The 26,572-nt window shown below is 39.9% G+C and overlaps 2 protein-coding genes across 4 annotated transcripts in view; one reads left to right on the forward strand and one right to left on the reverse strand.

The window, feature by feature from the left end:
* CDYL (chromodomain Y like) overlaps positions 1-4,272 on the forward strand; it is a 163,702-nt gene extending 159,430 nt beyond the window's left edge. Inside the window, exon 7 of the mRNA XM_087961241.1 lies at positions 2,323-4,272. Within this exon, the coding sequence (XP_087817367.1) occupies positions 2,323-2,481 (159 nt within the window). The 3' untranslated portion in view covers positions 2,482-4,272. The remainder of the gene's footprint in view (positions 1-2,322) is intronic.
* An 8,198-nt stretch (positions 4,273-12,470) lies between these two features.
* Positions 12,471-26,572, reverse strand: part of RPP40 (ribonuclease P/MRP subunit p40) — a 41,111-nt gene continuing 27,009 nt past the window's right edge. For 2 of the 3 annotated variants that reach the window (XM_087961250.1, XM_087961251.1), the window contains exons 3-8: positions 19,834-19,902; positions 18,930-19,025; positions 18,316-18,441; positions 17,331-17,529; positions 14,770-14,904; positions 12,471-13,712 (exon numbers count right to left, since the gene is read on the reverse strand). In XM_087961250.1, the coding sequence (XP_087817376.1) occupies positions 13,517-13,712; positions 14,770-14,904; positions 17,331-17,529; positions 18,316-18,441; positions 18,930-19,025; positions 19,834-19,902 (821 nt within the window). In that variant the 3' untranslated portion in view covers positions 12,471-13,516. Of the gene's footprint in view, positions 13,713-14,769; positions 14,905-17,330; positions 17,530-18,315; positions 18,442-18,929; positions 19,026-19,473; positions 19,507-19,833; positions 19,903-26,572 lie in introns of all 3 variants that reach the window. The other variant, XM_087961249.1, reaches the window with a different exon arrangement.

The raw sequence follows: 26,572 nt of genomic DNA on the forward strand, positions 1-26,572 counted from the left end.
CAATACATCCAAAAATCTACCTGTACAAGTGGAAGAGAGGAAAGAGACTTTTTCATTTGTTTTTATTTTTTTAAAATACTTGAATTTATATTCTCTTCCCTTGAAACCAAAGACAATGATTTGTGCAAATTCCAAGTCAAGGTTGGTGACTTGTGGGGTTGGGGGGCAGAAAGGCTATTATTGAGCCAAGGGACCCATTGGATTTCTGACATCCTTTTACATGCCCTTCCTTCCTTCCTTCCTTCCTTCCTTCCTTCCTTCCTTCCTTCCTTCCTTCCTTCCTTCCTTCCTTCCTTCCTTCCTTCCTTCCTTCCTTTTCTCTGAGTGAGGAACCCCCTTTTTATTTGTAAAGGGAAGACTAGAGGAAACATGGCCTCTGAGATAATTGGATTGGCTTAAGATTTAATTATTTAAAAGTTTTTATCTGTGAAATTGTCAATGAAAGTCCCTGAAAATAATTAACATCCTAATTTTAGCATGCCTCAAAAGCTGCGTGCATATAAACGTAAGTCGTTTAGAAGTATAGTCACCCTGTCAGTGTCACTTTGACTTGTATTTGACCAGCATTCTTTCCATTTCAGTTGCCCAATTCAATTCATACTATGCATTCATATTGTTGCCTGCTGTATGAAACAAAGCATTTATAATGTAGACTTTTTCTACCAAAATAAGGCTGGGTGGGGTTTTGTTGTTGTTATTAATCTACTACTGCTAGTGCTGACTTTAATTCAAAACTAGTTTTACGCAAATTATAATCTCATGAAGACCAGGAAGAGCTTCAAAAGTGTAGCATGGAAAAATAAAGCATTGCCGAAGGGGAGGCGAATTTTTCTTAAAAGTTGATGGTCCCTGCTCCCCCCCCCTTTTTTTGTGTGTCTGTTTTTCCTTTCTCGGCTGTTCAGGCAGCCTATATTTTCAAAAGTGTTCTCTGTTTATCAAAGTGTTATCCAAAAGAGTATTTGCTGGCTTTTCCCTGATTTTCCAGGGTTCCAGCAGGCAAATGTAGAGGACTTAATTCTCTGATCTGGACCACAAATAGAGGAGGAATTCCTCTCCTAGCTCTACAATTGTGGTCACCAGAACTCATCTATGTCTATATGCATGTTATTCAATTATTTTTATTAATAACATGGATAAAGGGAATGGTAATCAGTTTTGTAGATGATACAAATAAAATAATATCATAAAAGGCAAAGATACATTCAGAACGGGCTGAAAGAAACGCAATAGTCTTTTACAGAAACAATTTATTCTGTAAAATAGTTTTTTACAGAAACAAATGCAATGTTATTAATTTAGTAAACAAAAATTATTGTCTCAGGAATGGAAAAGAATTTTGAAAAGAAAATTGTAATGATAATTAATTGCAGAGGGAGCCAGTTTAATTTAGACACTAGCTTAAAAACTGGGAGACTGTGTCTTCTGTCCCCAACTTAAGCCCAAAGCCAGCTGGATAACTTGGGTCGGTTGCTTTTTCTCAGTTCTAGGAAGGAATCAAATGGCAAACCTCTTCCCAAAAAAACTTTGCCAAGTTGCCATGATTCAACACTGAGTCAAAGCATCCCACCCCCCGCCGCCGCCCCCACAAGAAAAAGTTAATTCCAAACTGAATATCTGTTACTTTTGATAGTTTTTTTAAATTCTACTCTTTTAGATAAATAGCTCTTGATAGATTTCAAATGAACAAGTATTTAGATGTGGGAAGCATTCCAGTTTTCAGGTCTATGATTCTATTATTTCCTTGAATCTTTTCCCAGAGTGAATGATAGATTGGAATACACTCTTCATTTTTTTTTAATTTGGTACTTCTCTGAATTTGCAATTCAGTTCCCAGATCAGCGGAAACAAAAAGTATAAAATGCAATGTTGAAGGCAAAATAACTTTAGAAATTCATACTTTAATTTTAAAAAATATATTTAGATATTTATGTTACTAAAATAAATGTTTTGAAATGTTTTAAATATTTTGTGACCTTTTAAAGCAAGCATTGATGGAGTTAGGATGGAGTAACTATAACTGTGACAAAATAGAAGATACTGATTTTTCATTCATGTGTGAAGTGCCTACTCTGTTTTATACCTTCTTATAAGAGAAGTGGCTGTCATTGATTCCTATAGGGAAAGATGAATGGCTTAATTTTTAAAAGAGAAAGAAGACCTGGGCTCAAGCTGTGATTCTCAGTTATCAAACATCCATAATGCAGTGCACTTACTGCAACAGTCTGCATTCACATACTTTCTCTCTGACCACTATTTGTGATTAAAACATGTCCTGAGTATTAAATAATACCATTCCTGTCCTTTTTTTTTAATTTAATGTAGGTACTTGAAGAATCCAAAGGTTTAGTTCGTAGTATTATGAAGGTGGACTTGGAACAAGCCAATGATAAGGAGTGTGAAGTTTTAAAGAAAATTTGGGGTTCTGCTCAAGGAATGGACTCAATGTTAAAATACTTACAGAAGAAGATTGATGAATTTTGAAGAGATGTGCATTGACACTGGATTGTACTTACTTGGATATCTGGATTTTTCATCAATACCCTAACTGAAATTAAAATAAAACATACCTAAGGCTCAGAAAATGTGGGCTAAAAGGCAGAGGAACATGGTTTTATGGTCAAGGGTTTTTAAAGAAGTACTGTATGTTAAGCATTGATTTTTTTTTCTTTTTCCACATATATAAATATATATATATATATATATATATATTATATTTCTTTATGTACACAAACTAAAATATATAATGGAGTGCACTACCAAACTTTTTGTCTTCTACTTTGTTATCATTGGCTAGTACTGTATCAGAAGAAAGTGGTGAATAAAATGAGATGTTGCATTATTTTGTATGTAGCAGGAAAGTCCTGAAGCAATGACTATTTTTTCACTAGAGTCCAGAGTTAAAACGGGTATTGGCCGGCCCTTGCTTTCACTGCCCAAAAAGTCAGTTAAGAAGAGGCATTGCCTTGAATTTTGAGAAAGGTTTAAAAATACCTCAAATAATGTATTCTAAACAAAAAACAAATATTTTATAAGAAAAAAAATACCCTATATAGAAAACGCCCCTCTTCCCCCAAATTCCTACGTGTGCTCAGGATTTATTCTATACGAACACTCAGTCCTCCTTGTTTTGGGGAACGTGCCCTGTTCTTTACCCAGATAGCATGAAGATGCCAGTTTCTTGTCAAAAAAAAAAAAAAAAAAAAGTTTTGTTTTGCAGTATTAGTGAATCACTGAAATACCATATATACTATGGGTTAAATAATAGTTTAGTGTTAGTGGTTTTATAAAAATTTAGGGTTTTTTAATTATTTTACTACATAATTGCTTCTATTGCTGGGTGAAAAAACCTACATACATTGTTTTGTTCTATTTGCTTGTTTAAAGAAATACACCAAAAATATATATATGATGTTCATCTTTAGCTTCCTGTAGAATATATTTTATTTAATAAGTTAAAATTTGTGTGGCACACTATTAATTATTCCTTTTCCATGCTACCTTATCTGGTTTAGTTTATTGTTGTTTTTGTCAATGCTTTTAATCTTAATTATACACTATGACCCTGATCCAGAGATCTCTCCATGCAGCAACAGGCGGAAGGCATTTTGCAAGGCATTGGATGAGGTTCCCTTCCAGTGAACAGTAGTGCTTTTAATTGAAGTGGGTACGTAGATGTATTTTTGGCAGCCTATATTTGATGCAGGATTACTATCCGTGGCCTCACCATCCTACATCAATTGTTAGAGGCAAACCCCTCCATCTTCCCATCAAACACACAGTGCCCTTTTGTGCGCATGGAACTGCATCCAGAAGGGCAATGTGCTAGTGAAATTCTGTTTTCCCTTCATGCCTTTTCTGGATCAGGGTACATAATAGACAGTCTGGTATACAAGAGTGCCCTGTGTAAATAGACCTATTTTACATTCCTGTTGGGAGTGTATGATGATTCCTACTTCAGATATCTACTAGGATTTAGATATCTATCCTTGCAATCTTACTGAATGTATGAAGAATGGGGAAAAATTAAACCTTATTTTTGTACAGTTTGGAACTTTATACTTGGAGCCTGACCACCGAGCAGAAAGATGTACAGTGTATAAATCTGCTTTTCCTTGGGTTGGTACAGTATTTTTGCATCTGTGGGACCTAATTTTTGTTGTTCTAGTAGTTTGAACTATATATAAACTGTACAATCTGTAAAGTTTTTATAGAATAAATATTCAGCTGTGAACCTGTTAAAATAAAACTAATATTTCTTAACACCTCTTAAAAGTGCTGCAAAGTGTTGTCCTTATTCTCCATACAGTGTTCTTTCATCTTTCCCCAAGAAATGCATTTTTATAGCTTTGACGTCTCTTTTGAACTGTAGTAATTCTTGTAAATTTTAATATCTTCCCCAGATTCTATGCCTTAATTTCCTGTTTTGCAGCAAAAACAACTTTTAAAAGGCATGTAAAAAACTCACTGGATTAATTCTTAAAGTTACGCTCCTCTTAGATTCTGAAATGCAGAATACAAAAGAATAACTTTCCCCTGGTGTCATGTGAAGACATTAGTTTCTGCTGTAACCTTGTACTGTCTCTGTCCAGGGTTAAAAAAAAAAAAACGATTCAGTTTCCAGATGACTAATCTCTTCACATCTGAACAACTACAGTGCGTTTGCAGAAAAAGGCTCAGATTTCTACTGCATGTTGCTTTTTTAAAACAATTGGTTAAGACTCCTACATATTTACTTTAATCAATCACCTTCTTTTTGCCCTCTTGTGTAATTTTCCATTTTGACCTATAGTCAACCTATTATTTTCACAATGAGTTGTACAAACCATATATGTGCCTGTTTAGCAGTGTGAAGATAGTCATACAACAGCCTTCATTTCCTTGCTGTACCTCAAAATTTGTGGGCTTGAGCAAGATAATATTGAAGAGTTCCTAACATTGTGTGTGTGTGTGTGTGTGTGTATTCATAAAGCAATGCATCATTCCTACATTAAAAACTTTACGAACCTTATGTATTTCAAGCAATATTCTTAATCATTCTAAGTAGGAAAACAGACAAACTATTATGTATTTGGAAATTTACAGTGCTTCTTTACCAAAGATATAAAAGTCACCTTTCGAGTGTAAAATAGGTTTAGAGAACACAAAGTATTGTGTCTTGCCTTTGCTTTTAGCAGACTTCATGCAATAATGTATTAGATAAAAATATTTATGGCCAATAATAAAGGCACTCTGCTTTGAAATCCACACCAATCAAGTTTGGAATAGTCTTAAAAGAATAGTGGAGCTCACATACCTCACCTTTAGTAGCCTGAACCTTTACAGAATTTTCAGATGTAAAATGTAGTTGCATTTTCTATCACCTGCATGATTGTATTCTATGTGATAAATGTGGCCTTGAATGACGGCTTTTTCTAATAGCATTTACAGTGTTACGCAGATGCTTTGCATCTCTCCAGAGGCTCTCAATCTACAACAAGGAATTTTGTGGGAATTCTTGAGACTTCTAAAGCTTTAGACTAGATTCAGGAGCCAAACAATACAATATCCCCAGAGAATGCAATCATCTACTTAAATCTTCATTTCTTTTCTAAGAGGTACAGCCCATCTTTTTCTGGATCAAAAGACAATCGACCTAATGTTCCTTACCCAATTTTTCCCCACCACAATCCAGCAAGATAGGTTGGGTTGAAAGAATGACTGGGTCAGAGTCACCCAGGGAGCTCCCAGCACTCAGGGTGGAGCTGAACTTGAGGTACCCTGATTAAATCACTGCACTACAGTAGCCAGTCATTTCCATATTGTTCCTAAGAAACCAGCATGGATATGTTCAGGCACACTGCAAGTTATTAACATGGAGATGTTACTTTTAAATAAATAATGCTGGTACTCCATAATCAAGGGAAATAAATGTTGGCTAGAATTGGCTTTTTAAGTGTTTGCCCATTCAGTCAGAAATTTTTGCATGCAAATGCATGTTCCCTGAGATTGTGCTTTATGATGCAATATATTCCAAGCATCTTCCCACGAAAGTGGTGATTTTGGTGGACCTAGTCACTTCTTTGATTGTGCATGTTTTTCCAAAATAAAGATTTTTTAAATGTAGCCTTGCACTTGAGATTTTTTTGACGGCTTCCCCATTGACTTTGTGGGAAGCCAGCAGGAAATGTCAGAAATCACAATCACATGATTTGGCTCGCTGGAACATTGTAATATGAGCCAGGTCATGATTGTGTGGCTGCAGGGACACTATAATATTCAGAATTTGGAGGTGGGGTTGTAACTATCACTTGTTCAGCACTATCATTAAGTTTGGACAATCACCGAATAAGAACCATCTTCTGTTTGTGTGTGTGTTTTATCAGTATTATAAGAAAATATTTAACATGGAAACAGACTGAACCTAAGTATTGGGGAGGGACTATATCATCTCATGATACTTTCAGGCAAGTTTTGTAATTCTCTCTGAACCTTGGAAAGATATTGTCACTATCAAGAATACCAAGCTAGATGACTCAATAGTTGATCTCACAATGAGAAAGCATCCTCATTCTGCTCCTTATCTATAATTGGCCCTGCAAGTACTGTGTTAAAGTTCTGTTTTTCTTGGCAAGCGTTCTGTAGAAATACTTTGTGCATCTCAATCTTTGCTTTGATGTGTTTGGGCTGTTTCAGACATAATTAAACCTAGCAGATCCAGACATATTTTTTGCATATTTTGTGCATTGCATTAATTCTTTAATCATTTCCCAGCAACAGCTGTGGGCACTGATTGACAAAGCCAAATACAGATGCACATGCACTCTCTCTCTCTCTCTCACACACACATAAGCTATCATAGTCAGGAAACTATTATGAGATTTGTAGTCCAACGAGACGTAGAGGGCTAGAAGTTGTCTATCTCTACGCTTTCATTCAGAAACCTGTATTTGCCATGCAAAAATAGGTAAAATATAGCTGGGTAAACTTCATCAAAGATTTCATCTTCATAACATAATGAAACTTTTTCTAAATAGACAATCCTGGTGGTTTTGTGAACTTATGAATGTATTATTGAATGGCTACTGCTTTCTTCCAAGATGTTTTTCTACATCTTCCCATCTAATTTGTAGCTCAGCTCTTTCTTGATGGTCTCCCAAGCAAGCCAGAAACAGCTGTGATCATGGTTAACTTTCTGACATTATCCAAATGCTGCCATCTAGCTGGGCTACCTGACTCCCAAGTGTAATGTTTTGATGAAATGCCTGTTTGGTTGATATTCTTCCATCAGATTTGCATTGTGTTGCCTTCCTTCAACCAGTGCTTAAATATGCTACCGTATAATTAAAGGTGTTCAGAGCATATGTGTTTTCTTGAATTGGGGTACAAAATCTTTTGGTCATTGAGTAAGATTTACGACTCAAGCACCATTTAAAGACTATATATTTTATTTTATTTTATTGATACAGTTGCAAGACCAATCAACCAATCAATAAACCACTAAACTACAGGAATCCCTGAAAAGATGGCTCATCAGATTTTCACCGAATGCATTCAATATTGGGAGGGTGGGGCATCAGCCCTCTGAGCAATTTTCAAACAGTTCTTTCTAGTAGCAAAGTCCCCCCCCCACCACAATCATTCACAGAAAACAGAATCTGCCTTCATATAACTTAAACTTGTGGCCTGTGCACTCAGGCAATAAAGAGCGTTTGACTTTCTTCAGGGTTACCTCCTTTCAAATATTTTAAAAACGTTACTGTACTCCTTACCCAACCAGTGTTTCTGCTCAAGGTTAAAATTCCTTTCATGTTTTTTAATCTAATATATTTCTTGTCCTCTGATCAACCGTTACTGCCATTTCTCTAAATTGGTTTCATTTTGTTCTGCTTAAAAGTCTGGTGGCCAGAACTGGATGTGCTGCTGCAAACTTTATCCATATTTAGAAGCCACTGTTAATGTGGCCTAAAATGACATTTCCATTTTTTTAGCCACATTACACTGCTGACTCCCATACAATTTGTAATCAAGATGACAGTGAACCAAAGACATTAAGGCGATGAAATGAGAATAAGAAAGGGATACATAACTAAAAATAACTTACACCAGTATAACTCATAAAAGCTCTCCATACCCTTTCTAAACTTGCAAATTATTCCTGTTTCTTATGCACTACTGGATGCATCACCGGATCTTCTTTAACTCATCAGTTCTTCAGAACTGAAGAAGCTTCCTAGGTGAGAAATGAAACATCTCCAAAGAAAAAACAAAGTCCAGCTGCCTTTTTAAAAAAGCACCTTTGGGACAACTGTGACTGAGAATCTTCATAGACATACTTTATCTCATCTTTCTCCTCATGAAGAGCAAATTCATTCCAACCAAGCATAAAGTTCTTAACCTTCCCCATTCTCTTGCCCCGTTCCATAAAATAAATAGCATTAGCTGCATACAAAAATATGCATACATTTGTACATACAAACATACATGTCCTAAACAAATCTCTAACACTCATCAGCATTCTTTACCCATTAATCTAAACGTACATGAAATAACCTATACCATGTTTTGTCTTCTGGATGATAATCCCTAAAAACTGGCTCAATTCAATTACTCTCCCAATATATAAGGAAGGAGACGGACAAGATTATGCCAATTACTATCCACTCAGTCTTTCTATAATTGCTAGATTACCACAAATTTCTTATATTCCAAGAACAATCTTCTTTTTTGCTATGGTCATCATCCAGTGAGGTTAAGATATTGTTGAAGACTTTGGTCAACTAATGATTTCATGTAATATTTTTTAGTCAGATAGACAAGTTGATAAACTAACCTAGCAGCTTTAGTCACATCTGTGCCATATATAATATTTCCTGCTAAGGGTAAGGAGACTACAGATCTGTTTGGTCATCCTATGGTCTGCATACCACTGGGGGGCATCAAAGCTGTTTTATATGTTGCTCACAGTAGTCTATCCATTCCAAATTACTTGCAAGCCCACATGTTGTGCTCATACCCCACCAATTAGGAGAAATATGCAGGTACCAGGATGCACCCCCTATTATACAGTCACACTTCTTTTTTCTGTTTCTTAATTCCACAATTTTCAATTCTCTATAGTTTGTTCGGCTATGTCTGCTGATTTATCTATCCTATAAAAATCATTTTGAAATTTGTTTTTAATATATTTTTATTGATAATTTATTAATACAAACAAGACAGAAAGAGAAGAAAAAAATTTAAAGTTTCAGGAAAAAGGAAAACAGAAGACTTATATATAAAGACTTTCAACTTTTATTAAAATAAGCATAGACAAATTTAATAACTCTTATAGGGTTAAAAACCAATATCTCTCCCTCCCATATCACATATCTTATCTGTAAGGCAGTGACACAGTGGCCTAGTGGTAAAGATGCTCACCTCCCACTCAGAGGTTGAGAGTTCAATCTTAAGTAGCCGCAGATGTTTCTCTCCTAGGGCAGAAAGAAAAAAATATCTGCTCTGAACTCTGCATTGCATCAGGAAGGGTATCCGGCCAGTAAATGCTGCTGCATACAGTTGCCCCATTTTATAGGGTCATAAAAAGAGAGTTATCTGTAAGCAAATCCATAAAACATCAACTTACCAGGATTTCTCAAAGTGACACATAAGAGTTATGGCCAAACCATCAGCGAATCCCCTTAATTGCTAGTCTGAGATTTAAACTGAGTATAATTAGGTTTTCCCTAATCATGTTTCCATCAATCTCAAATTTCATTTCTCCCTTTTCACAATTCCCTTGTGGAACACATATCTTCTTTTCAGAGAAAGCTACACTGCAGTAAACATTGAATAATTCTGCCTTTATTTTTCTACCAGTTGGCATTCTGTCATTTCCATTAAAACACTTGCATACACATTCTTCTCTTGTTTTTCTCTTCCTTAGCCTTTTGTTGTTCTTAGTTTTCTGCCAGCCTCAATCCATTCCAAGCTTTACTTTTTGGCATCTTCTTTATAACTTCAGGCTACATGCAGGATGATGATCTCTCTGTCCACCTTCCTATGTATCCTTTTTATTGTGAGTCACAGGGGTAGATTTTACTAATTCAACTGTGCATGCATTTGACTTCTCAATCTCACTAGAGGCCAGTCAAAGAGTTTAGGAAGAAGGTAGCATTGCTACTGTCAACAATTCCTGATTTTATAATGTAACTTCACACAGTATCTTACTGACACAGGGAAAAGTCTTCAGACCTTCTGGAAGAAAACAGAGAGCCTCTTCAAAGGAAAGAGAGTGAAAAATGGTTTCTATGTCACTCTAACAGCAGTAATTGCTGGCTTTAAGGGTTGCCTGGCTAAATGCCTGGGAGAGCAAAACCTACATCATGGATTCTTTTGGCAAGTAAAATTTACTTCTTCCTCTGTCCAGGTTTGAAAGCTAAAAGCGATTTGGAAGCAGATATCCCGCCCCACACCAAGGATTTAGGCCATTTCTGAAAATAGTTGTGGGCTGGTTTTTTTTGTTTCAAATACATTTTTAGAAAACTGTATTTTAATTGTTAATCTAAAATTATTTAAAGAGGATAAAGAGTATAGTACTATAGTGAATCAAATCATTAAATTTTCTTTAGTAGCCAGCTCAGAGTCTGGGAAAAACTTAAGAGCATAAGATGGCAATTGTCTTTGTGGCGGTACTCAGAACTGCTTGCAATATAAGCATTTTTTAAAAAAAATGATGGCTCCAATCAAACCTGGGAATTTTTAAAGTTAGAGTCCAGGTTAAGAGATTAAATCTAACCACTTAGTAACTAAATTGGGGAAGATGAAAAGAGCTGGTGATGAAAAGCCTCACTGGCAAGTTCAGGTACCAGTTTCTGTTTAAGGGGATATATTTGATTTAATCAATAAGGCGATGTTTTGTTTTAGTTTAGTTCAAATTTTAATTTATTCCAAACTACAATTCCAATACAGTTCCAGCTCTTGATTAGAGGCACTTCTTGCATTCAGCTAGTTGCATGGTGTAATTTCAATGATCTCTGTGCAATAAAATTATAACAATTGATGGGGTGGGGAAATGGGGGGGATAGAAAGGTTCTGAAAGAAAATGTGCCTCTGGTGAGGATACTCACAAACTCTTTCAGAAAAGCAGCAGAGCTACTTCTGGTGCACACTGGGTAGTTTCAATATAAGAACAAAAATGGTACAACACCTGTCTATGTAATTTACCTCTTCCCGCCCTACCACAAAAACCTTTAAATCCAGATGTTTTGTGTTTAGGTACTCAACAGCCCTTTAATGTAAGTTTACTTCCTGAAGGAGTTTGAGTTTGTCTCCTTGCCATTTTAAACAAACCAGCAAAATTGGTTTGTTACATAGTGTAATGGTTGCATACAGGATAATTAATATTTTTGTTGTTTTAATATTTCTATATAGGAAGTAACTAGTTTCATTTTTAATCAATTAGGTCTAATAAACGTTGGCATTAACAATTGAAAATTTTTCAAAATTCTGACTTTTCAATACATTTAGAGGGACCTGTTTTGTTCGTGCCATTTTCTTCTTCCTTCATATTGTGCTGATTAAGTAAATTTATCTCAACTTCTTGGTTTTGTCGCTGCTTGTGTGTATGTATGTGTGTGTTCAAGAGACAGCAGATATAAAAATAAAATGGAGCAAATTTCAATAAGTACACTGACCTTTCTGGAGCGCTGCCAGAAGCATATCCAAACATATTGTCTCTCTCAGTTCTTTCTAATATTCCCTTGTATTTGTAAATCTTAAAAATAATTTCAATGTGACACAGGGCAACTTAAGCCAGCTATTTATTCCTATAGAGATCTTAAGAAACTGACATTGCATCAAACCCAAATTAATGCCAAAATGCTCAGCAACAAAATGCCAAGAAATCATGTTGGCATGTTAACAACTGGTTTAGATATGACGATGTAATCAGTGGATGGAACATGTATATTTTTATTACATGCCTGCTGCCACAATTTAATTGGGCTTCACATCAAAATACTCCTGCAATCAGATATAGGTCACCTAATTGTTTTTCTCTTGCTAAAGGCAGCATAGACGAACAAAATTACTCCCTTTGATGGAGCACTATTTCAAGTTTTATGAGGTAAATTAGGTCTACAAAGATATTTTCCTGATACCAAGTGTCCTTCCAATGTGTAGGATTGAACACTTTCACTCTTCAAATTGTGACTAAGGTAAGCAATTTTCATGCTGTGGAGAAAAAGGCAGGCCACAAAGCAGACGACCAAAAGATTTTGAGGTAGGGTTTGATCAAATAGTATTTCACCAGACTTATCCTTAAAATATCTGACCACTAACCTGTCAGAAGCAACTGAGGCAAAGGCAATTGCTACACAGAATCCCTTCTTAATTGTGACTGGCTCAAGTAAACAATGAAAGAACTGTGAAGATGTATTTGCTTGAGTGAGATGCTGTTGCATACTAGGATCCACAACTACGTTTAATCTAAGCCAATACACATCTAATCAATATTATAATTCCAAGTTGTTTTATTATAAACTATTTCATTAAAAAAATGTGCCTCGTAACCATTCACCTTAGCCCCTTTCAAATGTTACACTCAGCATTTAGTGGCATGCAAAAACTTTGAATTTGACACAGCCCAAGTCCAAAACATCCCACTTTGGGATCAAAACAGCTCTTTTACACTCAAAATACTTCTAAAAATGTTCAGAACAACATTGGAACAATTCTGGGAAAGTCATGACAATTTTGCACACACTCCTTCTAGTCTAAGAAAGTTCTGAAACAATCTGTGCTTGAAATTGCACTCCTGTAAAATGAGCATTGTGACAAGACCCAATTGTTGAAGTTTTCAAGAAAGAATGCAGATAGAATGGGTCTTCTTCCAAAAATATGTGCCTCCATCTTGTCCCTGGACATTGCCATCCACCCCAAATACTTACTGAAACTCTGAAAATTAATACAAAGGTCAACTCATTCCACAAATTTGAAAAAAGCTACTAATCTGCAAAAAGTACATCAGTTAACAATTACAGATACAGATAATCAGAATTGGAAGGGACCTTGTAGGTCATCTAGTCCAATCCCCCCACCCAAGCGGGAAACCCTACACCATTTCTGACAAATGGCAGTCCAATCTCTTCTTGAAAGTCTCAACTGATGGCGCTCCCACAACTTCCAAGGGCAAGCTGTTCCATTGGTTGATTAAAGGTACAAAGGTAAAATAGGAATTTTCTTTGGTTCTTCAAAACAGTAAAACTTTTATTATTTTTATTCCACTTTTAGGTTAAGAGATGTAGCTATAAGTTCTGGCAAGAATAATTTATTGTCTTATTTTGAAAAATGTGCACAATGCTTGAAACTTGTGAATTCATACATAACTAAACTGGTTAAAAGTATAATCCTCATAATTCTTATTTATACTCAGCCTTCAAGATCAACATTACTTCCCTCTGTTTTAGTAATAAATGTCCCACACCCTTCTAAAGAATAAATATTGTCGTTAAAAAGTTTATTTACAGTTACTACCTAGAATGGTACTAAAGACAATTATTTATGGACACGTGTCATATGTTCCTACTGCCCTTTGAAGCCAGTAGCTTAGATTCCTAAAAATTATGAAGTTGTACAAATTCTCTCCTCCTTTTAGAAAGCCGTGTTCATTTTCCTTCCAGGAAACAGGGCTGTCAGCAAAACCATGTACAATCAGTGATACCCAGTGAGCCAGCTTTGGGTCTTCAAAATAGCAACTGTTGGAAAAGATGGAATAATGTCATGAATAAAGTATATGAAATTAAAAATCATAACTATTCAAAAAGGAACCCAAATTCTCTTTCCATGTACTGGGATTGCAAGACAATGGCATCAAGGTTCATAATAAGACTGCAGTCAAAATATGTCCTGAGGTACAATGTGAGAAATTAGTCATTTCTATTTAAGACTAGTGGATTTTTGTGATAATCATGTATCATTACTTTATTTAACAGAAGGCAGACCAACATGTGAAACAGTGGTTTTTATGGTTCTCCAAGAGGGTAATTGGGGTATATATCCTTAGAGGTAATGGAACAATTTGTAATTGTTTGCTTGTAAGTAGACAACCCAGTTTGGGTCTTCCATTTTGTCTCAAAGTGTAGTTGAGAGTTTTTGTGGTAATAATGACATTATTCAAAGCCAAGTAGGTAACTAGATCAAACACTTTAAGAGCACTGTCTTTGCCATGAACATAGATGGACAATGTCATTTTTTGAACATACAAATGAAAAAAGGGAATATCTATTTATTCATATAATAAAATAAAACACCTCTTTTAACCCACAGTATTTTGTATAAATGAACCCCACATTCCATGATATTTGTTCAAATGTCTATGAAGAAAAGCAAGAAAGTCCAGTTGCCTCTTGAAAAAGCACCTCAGGGATATCCAAATGTAACTTTTTCAAGTGGCAAAAATTACTTCTCGCTGTGTTTAATTATTCCATTTTCTGCATTCTGCGTTCAATTCATCTGAATGAAATCCAATATCACTCCTGTCCTGGACCTGTCACAAATGCTCTTCAAGGAAAAGAACTTCCTTGCTGCCCTTATATTTAAATGAAATGTTGAAATGATATTTGGAAGGTTGTGGTAAACTGAAATAACAGTTACCACATTAAAAAATTAGTAAGTAGAATAGAAATGCTGTCTTGCAGGCACAAGAAAAACTTAATAAAAATGTATGGCAAAAATATGGCTATGTTCTGTGGGGTTAGGCAGCAGCCTTAATTTGCACAATTCTAGATGATAATGATTCAAGTCACTGCTTACCATATTTGTTCCAATAAATGAATGATTTTTTCTGATGGTATAAAGCCAGTTATTGTACACATCAAAACTTGTTCTATCAATGTGCTTGGCTGAGGACATACATAGGTTGATAAAAAATTAGATGATGTGTTTTCTCTGAAAATAGAAGATATATAAGATAAACAACTCTGGAACATATATAACATTTGAACATGGCAAATAAATGTTCTGCTTAAAATTTATAATATACACTTAACATCCATTCAGGGTTAATTCCTTTTTCATATTTTGGAGTCTTATAGCAGAGTTTCACTGATTAATTATCTAGATATGGCAGGCACTCCATAAACAGACAAGCAAATAAAACCAACAGGTGTTAGCGTTTTTATACACACTTTAAGTATTTCTGTTTTGCACTTACTTTCCTCTTTTTGATTGTTCCTGCTATTTTATGCTACTGTTTTTACATTTTTTACACTTTTTCTTGGCGTTTTTTGCAATCATGTTATCTGTTATAACATCATTTGATTTGGTTATGAGCTTTTTTTTAATGAAAGAAAAAAATGAAATGCACACAGGCAACTAATACACACAGGCAACATTGCAAGGTTGCAATGAAATGTGGTATGCTGTAGTGGTGAGGAAGGGACAGAAGCAGCATTGATGAATATCAGAAAAGTAAAAAGTTAGATGAAAAATCTGACCATGTAAAGACAGAATATGAATGCAAAGTGGCATCTGAAACAGCAGAATGCTAAAATGGAGCAACCAAGTTTTGTATAGTTGACTTGGAAGAATCTCCATTTTGAACTGATATTTGCAAATATAATTGAACAATGCCTCCTGCATATACAATTTAATGCCATCTATTGATTGTCAAGACTTTTATTAATAATTATATTTGCATTTTGAAAGGAAATTAAGTTTGGAAGAAACTAAATCCAACTCTGGATCTGAATTCTTGAGTCTTCTGATAGTCTTTTTCCTTTTTCATTATGTTGTTACATATAGCAATAGCATTTAGACTTATATACCATTTCCCAGTGTTTTACAGCCCTCTCTAAGCCGTTTACAGAGTCAGCCTATTTCCCCCAACAATCTGGGTCCTCATTCTACCGACCTCGGAAGGATGGAAGGCTGAGTCAACCTTGAGCTTGGTGAGGTTTGAACTGCCAAATTGCAGGCAGCCAGCAGTCAGCAGAAGTAGACTACAATACTACATTCTAATCATTGGCCAACCAGGGCTCTTTGAATGTGCTATATGCACATTTAATGCTTCCATCCATGCTGTATTTATTAATAAATTGCTACACTTAAAAGTATTCCAATTGCAATTTTTAATTAATGAAAGTTGAATTTGATGTAATAGAGGAAGCCCAGGAGTTTCTAATGATGTGAGATGTGATGAGGGGGGGGGGGTTTACTTCATTTGATGAATTTTCCTGTGATTATTATAGCTATTATAGCATTACGGTGCTCATTCTCTAAAGCTAAATGGATGTTGATTTGAGCCATGATGATGCAGTGGTTAGAATGCAATATTGCAGGCTAATTCTTCTGTCAGCAGTTCGATTCTCACCTGCTCAAGGTTGACTCAGCCTTCCATCCTTCCAAGGCCAGTAAAATAAGGTTTCAGTTTGTTGGGGGAAATATGCTGGCTCTGTAAAACCCTTAGAGAGGGCTGTAAAGCACTGTTAAGCGGTATATAAGTCTAAGTGTTATTGCTACTTGATCTTTGGCAAGGATGGACTCTTCTGTATATCTGCCTCTTGTGGGTTTTTAAATGTTCTTTTGTTCACCAGCTACCTCACACATCCTTCTTTTCCCTACCAATGGCTATTCTGAATTAACTGAGAAAAATAAAACCTGTTTGGAGTGTTCATTCATTATTTTGTTGCTGCAGAAATCTGCTTACTTGAAGAAGGGTGGGTTTGGGTTCTGAAGGAAGCTCATTCCCCCCTTCCCAAAAAGGACCCCTTTGTTGTATGAAATTTATCTTATAGTTCTTGCACAACTTTTTGGGGCATAGAACTTATCCAGCCAGAGTATGTATGAGTGGATGAGATACAAATTGCACGCCTAGCCGCATAAGTTGAATAAATGAATACATAAGTAAATCCTCTTGCTAATAAAAGTCCACTGGGATTCATTCATCCATAAACATTTGTGACTTACTCACTATCCAGAGGAACTTCTGGCAAGTTACAATCCATAAAATAAACAAGTAAAATTTAGAACACACAATATCACACAGAGGCTTAAGGGACAAAAAGGCAGCCAGGTTATACAGATACTGTAACAGGAGAGTAAACAGTCAGGACTTCAAACTGGAAGCAGATGAAGTCGATGCCCAGCTGACCTCCAAGAGAAGGACAAAGTTCTTCAAAACACATCCCTAGATAATTTACCTCTTCCAAATGTCACCAAGGCCTCCCTAGAGATTATGTGGTTTTTTTTTAAAAAAAAACATTTCCCCCCACAAATTTAGTATTTGGTAAAAGATCTATTTTAGGCTGAATGATGAAGGTTTCATCATTTTGATTTTTGATTTGCTAACTGTAAATAAATGAAAACATACTTACAAGCCAGCATGAGTAAATATGGCCCCAAGCCACTCAAAGAATTCTTGTGTGCTGCATGCTGCATCTGGCTCGCCGTGCAATTTATCACTATTTAGAATTGGACACTGCACATTTCTTAATGTGCTAAAAGTTACTTTTGGCCGATGAGCCTGTATCTCCTTTTTAGAAAAATAGGACATCAAACTTGCTTCTTCGGATCCTTAAAAAAACAAACATCATCCCACACTGAAAGTTGGACAATCACTGCCACAAAAATAAGCATCCTGATTTAAAGTATTCCAGTTCCTGTCATGGTACATGAAAATAGATCTAATCAACTGAAAAGCTGCATTAAAATGAAATATCCTTGTAACTACATCTGTGCAATTCCCAAAACTTATGACTTCCAACTTTTTCCTCTCATCTTGCTAAGCTCCATTTCCCTTTGAGAAATCAAAGATTCAGTTCTCAGAGAATGACCTCTCTGAGCCATTTTGCCTGAGTTTAAATAACTAACAATTATTGCAAATTACATATTTTAGATTAAGAGACATTCGGGAATAACAAATACCCTTTCCCACCAAATTGTGGTTTTAATATACTATTATATTGCATTTAATCTCATATTCAAACCTACTGTTGTACTTTAAATCATTAAGAAACATTCCTTTTTAGTTGAAATAATTTCACAATAAGCTGATCTTAGGTGATCTTTAAAAAGGATAGAATAGGAGATCACAAGGAAATTCCCAGGAAAATAGACTAAACTAACAAGTTGAAAAAAACAAACTTAGTGGTACAATGGCAGTGTTATTTCCAAAAAATTATTTGCATGAGTCCCTTAAGATACTTAGAGTTGAGCTTAATTCAAAAGAATCCTACATTCAGACTTACAAGCAGATTATATAATGTTCATTCTTATATTATATGTTATATTCTTCATATACATATAGGCATCTAAAACCATATCAAATGCAAGAATAATTAATTTTTGTAATTCTATTACCTGTGGGTTGCCAAATTAGTAAGAAATCAAATTCAAGTGGCTTTTTTTCCTTCAGGGCCCAAATTATTCTCTTATATTTTTTATTTTCTGGAGTGAAAGCTGTATCCATCAAGTCAACTGTAATTACTATTAAAGAAACAAAAAGAACAAGTGTTAATAGTTCACATGTTATTTGGATAATTAAAAAGCTTTATCTTTTTCTCTCTCTACCCCCTTCTTTATATAAGCACAAAAAAGAACCCTGTTAAATGTTATAATAAAAAATATATGCAAGACTTCATAATTCAGTTGGACTGTAATACCAATTGACCCCAATTCAGTTTTATTCCCAATATCTACATACCCCAAATGGCAACATATACAAGCTCTACAAAAAAATATCTCATATCTCCAGTTATTCCAACAATTTCCTGTGAAAAAAATTGTGTGAAGGATTCTCTATTAATGGATCAGGGCAACCACCTTTTCCTGTGCAGATGGATTTTTTTTCCAAACTGAACTCCACTGAATTCCAGTTTCCATGTCTCAACGAGAGTGTTCTGCCCCCCCAATCTTCATAAAAGTATTTAAGAACCAGAAAGATATGATATTATCTATGAACGATGGATACTTACTGTATCTCATTGGCTTTTTACCAGAATACAAAGAAGGATTGCCTTGCAGTCCAAGCTCTTCATAAGTATCCTTGTCTACCGATAAAATCAATTTGCCTATAACAAGCAAAACCCATATAATTCAGAATGTTATAACCTATTTCATTTGTACATGTTTTAACACCAAAAATTAGCAATGAAACACAACTCATCCTAAAAACACACCATATACAATTCCACAAAGGGGTAAAAACATCCACTGTGTTAATTTATCCTCATAAAAGTCTTCTAGATCAAATTCATGACCTCATTTTTAAACCTTTGCTTATCTTTGCGCTTAACTCCGTTGATATTAAATTCCAGTTTTTCAAGAGAACCCAGACAGCTGAATTTACTTCTTGCCCTGAACAATTGCTTAATTTATAAGCAATAAATTGCTTAATTTCTCAAAAGGTATAAAACTGCTTTTCTCCCTCTGCCCCAGTTTAAAAGTTAGGAAAGCCAGCTCTGAAATTTAATCTCTTTTCTGGATGAAAAAGAACAATGCAAAGAAGCAGGAGCTCACCATATGTATTTCCAGGGGTGGTTTGTTCTCTCCCTTGGAAAGTTTTACCGCATGCAGAAGAAGGTGTGCAAAAGGAAATTAACTTACAAATATATATTTGTAATAATTGATTTTTGCAATCCCTCCACTTCAAAAGTAGTAGTTAAAAGTGTAACAGACTATGTATGAAGATGACTTGGGGAAATGTACATGTCCATGCTTAATTTTGAGTTATGCAAACACAGTAATTGGTCAAATGATTCATATGTACGCTGTGATCTTTCCTCATTTTTAGCAATTATTGCTTAATCCCACTGAGTTAAATAACCAACATTCTGGAGCTATTATAACAACTCTTACATCTTGAATCGGATTTCATACCTGTTGGTAGCAAAGCAGCAGTATTGTCTTGGTCAATTCTTGTATTGTAAGTAAGAGCATAACATGAACCTAAAATACACACAAGGTTTGGATGTGTTTTAAAAATCAAATCAAATCAAATCAAACACTACTGGAAATATAATACAGAAGGGGCGTTGGTACTTACCTGACACGCCCTTTCTCTGTGAGCTGTTCAGAGCATCCATTGTTTGGGATGATGCTTCTGTCGCTCGTCTGATAGGCTGGGCTTTAACTGAGAGGACGCTCCTCCTCCTCCACGGGACTCCTCCCTAGCGTCCCCAGTTTTGGCGAAGTCAAAGTGATGAAATATTTCTTCTCCTTCACCCTTTCTAATACTTGGCCGGAATAGCATCCCACCAGATGAATAAGGGTGGGGATGGATGCTCTTCACAGCTCGCAGAGAAAGGGCGTGTCAGGTAAGTACCAACACCCCTTCTCCAGATGAGATGTTCAGAGCATCCATTGTTTAGGACATACCAAAGCTTGGCGTGCCCTACGGGAGGCCTTCTGTCTCGTTCGGATTACCCTTTTTCTTGGTCCCTATGGACCCTTTGTAACACTCTCCTGTCAAAGGCAGCCTCCGTAGAGGTGAAGACATCATTCTAATAGTTTCTAAATAAAAGGCGATGGTGAGGCCCATGTTGTCGCATTGTAAATTTCCTCTATTGGTGCTTGTGGCCCATGTTGTCAACATTGCAGCGCTCCAGGTCAAATGAGTAGTGATGCCCCTGGGTACAGGAAGAGATTGTGTCTCATAGGACTTGGGAATTGTGCTCTCAGCCACTTACTGGTCATTGAGGAAGGGGTCTTGCACCCAATGGTGGGTGGTTGAAAAGAAACAAAGAGAACCTTTGTTTCCTAACACACATCGTGTGGTTGAAATATATGCAGAAAGCTCGCCTTACATCTATTGTGGCATTGTCGTGCCAGATTTTATGTCGGTTTCAGACAAACGTATGGGAATATCAGTTCCTATAGTCTGTGGAAACCCAAATTTATCTATGGGTGAAAGATGGATCTGGACTAAGGACCACTTTGTCTGTGTGAAAAATACAGAGCTCCTGTTTAACTGATAAGGCTACTAGATCCAAGATGTAACTGGCCAATGTAATGGCAACCAAGAGAACCACCTTGTACGTTAGGAATGGAGACGCATGGTCTACATGGGCTCAAAGGAAGTTTTCTTGAGTGCAGTAAGGACCTTGTTGAGGTCCCACATGTGATATCAATGCACTACAGGAGGCTGTAAGATTGTAGCCCCGTGCAAGAAAATGGCATATGCGTGGGTGATGAGAGATGGACTGCAAGTCTCTCCTAGTGATGACCGATGCTAAGGCCTACCCTTTGCCTGTTTATATGAACAAGATAATAATGAAATGTCATTAAATAACACTGCCGTCTAACAGGAGTTCCCCTGAGATGGACAGCCAGAGCCATAAAGAATCTTTGTAAGAACCTTGGGCAGATGACAACCCAAAGGACAGTGCAACGTATTCAAAACGTTGAGTATTATAACAAAAACTAAGAGGTTTGCTATGTGAGGATCTAATTGGAATGGGCGTTGGTTCTTACCTGACACGCCATTTCTCTGGAGCCGTGAGGATCATCCAGAGAGTGGGAGGTGCTTCAGTCTACGTCGTTGATGGCTGAGCTCAATCACTGAGGAACGCTCCGCCCTCCATCACGTGGCTCTCTTGCGTTCCCCAGTTTGCGTGAAGACGAAGGTGAAGAGAAGGACGTTGCTCTGCTCTCCCTATGCTAAATAGGTCATTGGCCGAAACAAGGCCCCACCAGACGGCAATTAAAGGGTGGGGCTGGATGATCCTCACGGCTCCAGAGAAATGGCGTGTCAGGTAAGAACCAACGCCCATTCTCCTGAGAGCCGTTCGGATCATCCAGAGAGTGGGACATACCAAAGCTTGGCTGTCCTACGGGAGGGACCCCGTCTGGTCCTGCAATCTCCGAGGTTCCCTGAAGACTCGCTGGAGGACTCGCCTACCAACGAAGCCTCCGCCGAGGCAAAGGTGTCAATCTTATAGTGTCTAATGAAAGGAGAGGGGGATGCCCAAGTGGCTGCCCGACAAATATCAGAAATTGGAGCCTGGGTGGCCCAAGCCGCCGAGGTGGCTGCACTTCTGGTGGAGTGTGCTGTGATCCCCCTGGGTACCGGCAGTGCCTGGGACAAATAAGCCTTGGAAATGGTAGCCCTAATCCAGCGGCCGATGGTTGACGGGGACACTTTGTGGCCTAAGGATTTGGGCTGGAAGGAAAGGAAGAGAGATTCTGACCTCCGGAAGGGTTGGGTACGCTTAATGTAAATGCGTAGGGCCCGTCTTACATCCAGTGAGTGCCAAAGCTTCTCCCTTTCCCGCGAGGGATTGGGACAGAAGTTCGGGAGTATGAGTTCTTGAGCCCTGTGAAAGGTCAAGTTAACCTTGGGCAGGAAGGTAGGGTCCGGTCAGAGGACCACCCTATCGGCATGAAATATGCAAAGGTCCTTCCTTACCGACAAGGCTGCTAACTCCGATATGCGGCGGGCCGAAGTAATAGCTACCAGGAATACCACTTTGAATGTGAGGAATTGGAGAGAGGCTTCCCTGAGAGGCTCAAAGGGTTGCTTAGTCAGAGACACCAGGACCTTGTTAAGGTCCCAGGTAGGGTATCGGTGTATGGTTGGGGGACACAGGTTGGTGGCCCCCCTGAGGAATGCCCGAATACGGGGGTGGTGGGAAAGGGAACCCAGGTTATCACAGTCAATGACTGTGGATAGCGCTGCGACCTGACGCCTTAGGGTGTTGGGGGAAAGCCCTTTCCTCAGGCCCTCTTGGAGGAACTCCAAGACCTGAGCTATGGAAGGTGACAGCGGGTTGATCTGGAGACCATGACACCACTGCAGAATCCCTTCCAAGTGGCGTTGTATATGCGGGTTGTTGAAGGCCGCCTGGCGGCTAAAATGGTCTCAATAACTTGGTCAGAAAACCGTTCTTTCCTTAAGCGCTCCCGCTCAACCTCCAAACGGCTAACTGGAGCCACTGAGGGTCTGGGTGTTGAAGGGGCCCCTGGGAGAGGGATATCCTGGTCGGGGGGATTCTCCAGGGAGGGGCCACCGATAAGTTGCGGAGGTCCGCAAACCAGGGGCGCCTGGGCCAGAAGGGTGCTACTAGAATCAGCTCTGCCCTCTCGGAGATGAGCTTCTGGAGAACTCTGGGAACCAGTGCTAGAGGCGGGAAGGCATAGAGGAGCCCTGTGGGCCAGGGGCAACGGAGGGCGTCGTGATTCTCGGCCCCGTGGGAGGGGTACCTGGAGAAAAACCTGGGGAGTTGCGTGTTGAGTGGAGAGGCGAAGAGGTCTACTAACGGGAGACCGAACATTCTGGTCGCTTCCCTGAATAGTGACGGGTGGATGCGCCATTCGGACTGGTCCACCGTGGTCCTGCTTAGCCAATCCGCTTGGGTGTTTGAGTCCCCTGAGATGTGTTAGGCTCTGAGGGAGAGGAGATTGCGCTCTGCCCAACGGCAGAGGCGTTCGGCCTCCCTCATCAAGCGGATGGACTGTGTGCCCCCCTGACGGTTGACGTGAGCCTTGGCGGTGACGTTGTCCGTGAGTATGAGGACATGCCGCCCGCGTACTTGGGGAGGAAACTGCGCAGGGCCAGGAAGATGGCGTGGAGCTCCAGCCAGTTTATACTGCACCCCCGTTCTACCTGAGACCATGTGCCCTGAGTTGAGAGCGAGAGGATGTGAGCGCCCCATCCGGACAGGCTGGCATCTGTGGTAAGGGTGAGGCGGTGGGGCTCCTTGATGAAGTGACCCTTGTTGATGGTGGGGCTGGTCCACCAGAGGAGAGATGTAAGGACTTTTGGAGGTACCTTGACTGTAGCCTTTGAGTTGCTTCTGCCGGTCCGCTGGAATGGGAGCAGGAACCATTGTAGGGGTCTAGCGTGTAAACGGGCCCATGGAACAATGGAGATACAAGAAACCATTTTACCCAGTAATTTGGACAATTCTAAAATTGTAACCTTCCTGGAGCGTCTGATATGCCTGACGGCTTCCTGGATACTAAGGAATCTCTCGGGGGAGAGGAACACCTTACCCTGCACTGAGTCAATGACAGCCCCCCAAGTGGGAGATCCTTGTAGATGGGGATAGTTGGCTCTTTTGCCAATTAACTAGGAAACCATGGTCTTGGAGGGCCGAGATAGTAACCCTGATGTCCCTCTCTGCTTGGGGTCTGGAGGGAGAGAGGATGAGGATGTCATCCAGGTAGCAATGGAGGCGGACCGGGAGATTCCTGAGATGAGCCGCCAGGGCCGCGAGGACCTTAGTGAAGGTCCTCGGGGCAGAGGCTAGCCCAAAGGGAAGGGCGACATATTGGAAGTGGCGGTGGTTGTAGCAGAACCTGAGGAATTTGAAATGGGAGGGTCGGATTGGAATGTGGAGGTAGGCCTCGGAGAGGTCTATGGAGGATAGCCAGTCCCCTTGGCGGATGCTGAGGAGGATGGACTGCAGGGTGTGCATCTTGAACCTGCGATAGACCAGATAACGGTTAAGGCGTTTAAGGTCCAAGATGGCCCTCCATCCTCCGGAGGATTTGGGGACTACAAAAAGGTGGGAGTAGAACCCTGCCCCGCTGGGAGGGTGGGACGGGTTGAATGGCCTGTATTTGGAGAAGATGATGGATTGCTGAATCCATTAGGTTGCGTTTGATGGGGTCCCTTGAGGGGGGACGCCAGAAAGAAGTCAGGGGCGCTCTTGAATTCGAGCGTGAGGCCAAGTCTGATGGTATCACGGACCCAGGTATCAGAGGTGGAAGAGTCCCATCGGTCGGCAAAGTGCTTGAGGCGACCGCCGATGGGAGGGAGGGACGGGATCTATCTACGCCGGAAGGGCCTCCCTCCTGAGCCCCTGAAAGGGCGCCTGTAGCCGCTGCCCCTCCTGTTCCTATCGGCCGGATCGGTTCGATCCTGGGGCTGGAACGGTCGGGAGGAGGGGGGTCTTGAGTACCTTGGCGGGAAGGGAGACTGGTAGAAAGGACGGGAGGAGCCTCTCCGAAATGGCTGGGGGCCTCTAGACTCTGACCTCCGAAACAGAGGAGGGAGAAATTTTCTCTTGCTCCGGGTTTCAGATAGCAAGGGGTCCAGAGCCGTGCCAAATAGTTTGTCCCCTTTTATGGGGGCAGTAGCCAGCTTAACTTTGTTTTTAACGTCCGCCTGCCAGTGTTTAAGCCAGAGCAGGCGGCGAGCAGTGACATGGGACGTTATTGCCCGGGCGGAGAACTTGACCGCATGGAAGGTGGCGTCAGCAGAAAATTCCGCCGCGGCCGTCAATTTTGCTATGTCCTGGTGAGCCCTTGTGTTGGAGGGGGAACATGTTGCTTCAGTTGCCGAAGCCACCGGATCGAGGATCTGGTGAAGAAAGAAGCCGCAGTGGCTGATCTAATGGCCCAGGAGTCCGCTTGGTGAGCTCTACGTAGGGCGAGCTCGGACCTCTTGTCCTCGGGTTTCAGAGCCTCTAGGGGGGTCACTGGGGGAGGACGAGGAGGCCAACCCAACAATGGGTTCATCCACCTCGGGGGTGTTGAGTAAGTCACAGAAACTCGACTCGAGGTTAAAGAACCTCCTGTCCAGGCTGGATGGGGCGGGAGGGGCCCTAGTAGAATTCAGTTGATTTGAGACCAGGTCATGAAATAGGGGTGGAGCCGGGATTACCTCCGCCTCCACCACGGGTTGACTAAAGATGGCGTCCTCCTGACCTTCTGCCGGGGAGGGGAGAGCTGAGGAGGTTTGCACCGACAGGCCAGAGATGTTCCTGGCTTTGAATAAAAGGGATTTAAACATGTGGGGCTTGAACAGGCCCGCAACAGTGGGTTGGTCCGGGGTGAGACCCTCATCCTCGGACATGTCCCCCTCCATAGGATCTACCTCCGATAGGGGCTCCTCTTGTTGCATAGACCCCCATTCCATTTCCTCTTCCCCCCCAAATTGGTCTAGATACTCTATATCCTCCTCCGGTTCCCTTTCTGGGAGAGGACTGCCCACTTGAGAAGGTACCTGACCACGAGTAGGGTCCGATCTAGGCGAGGACCTCATTGATGGTGGGTCGTGTTCGGGCGCCAGTGAGGGGGGAGTAGACCTGGACATCTGTTGAAGGCCCTCTGCTATCCCCTGGCGAATGGCCCGTTCCATCAATGCCTGTATGTGCACAGGGATCTCGGATGAGGGGGCCTCCTCCTGGCGAAGACCAGCGGCCGTGGGCGTGAAAGTAGCTTCAGGAGGTTGTCTGGTTGATGGGCCGGGAGCCTGGTGTCCCTGGGATGGGCTGCGCCTGGAGACGGAAAAACAATCTGGAGGAGGGGGGGGTGTCTGGAGGTAGAAGGAGCGGAGGGTGCTGGAAGTACCGGTTGAGTCTCTCTGGACCTCCTGTCAAATTCCCTCTCGAGAGCCCTGTGACGTCGTAGGGCGTCTCTCTGAGAAGCCTTAGAGGTCTCTTTAGGTGTTTCCTTAGGAGTTTCCTTAGCCTGTTTGCGCAGGTGGTAGGATTTGGATTTGGCCTTCAAAGAAGGGCCTTTGGTGGGAATGTCATCTGCCATTGTACAAGAAAGGACAGTAATACAGTTAAAGGCGGTTGGCTCGCCAAGGGTTCGACCTACAACAAAGGTCGGGTGTCCTTTCAGCTGGCCCACACCCCCTTTTGGAATTTAGATGTATAAATTCTGTAAT

This window comes from Notechis scutatus, chromosome 3 (genome assembly GCF_049901735.1).
Source record: "Notechis scutatus isolate UNSWTSFEM ecotype Mainland chromosome 3, rNotScu1.2, whole genome shotgun sequence".
Taxonomy (NCBI): domain Eukaryota; kingdom Metazoa; phylum Chordata; class Lepidosauria; order Squamata; family Elapidae; genus Notechis; species Notechis scutatus.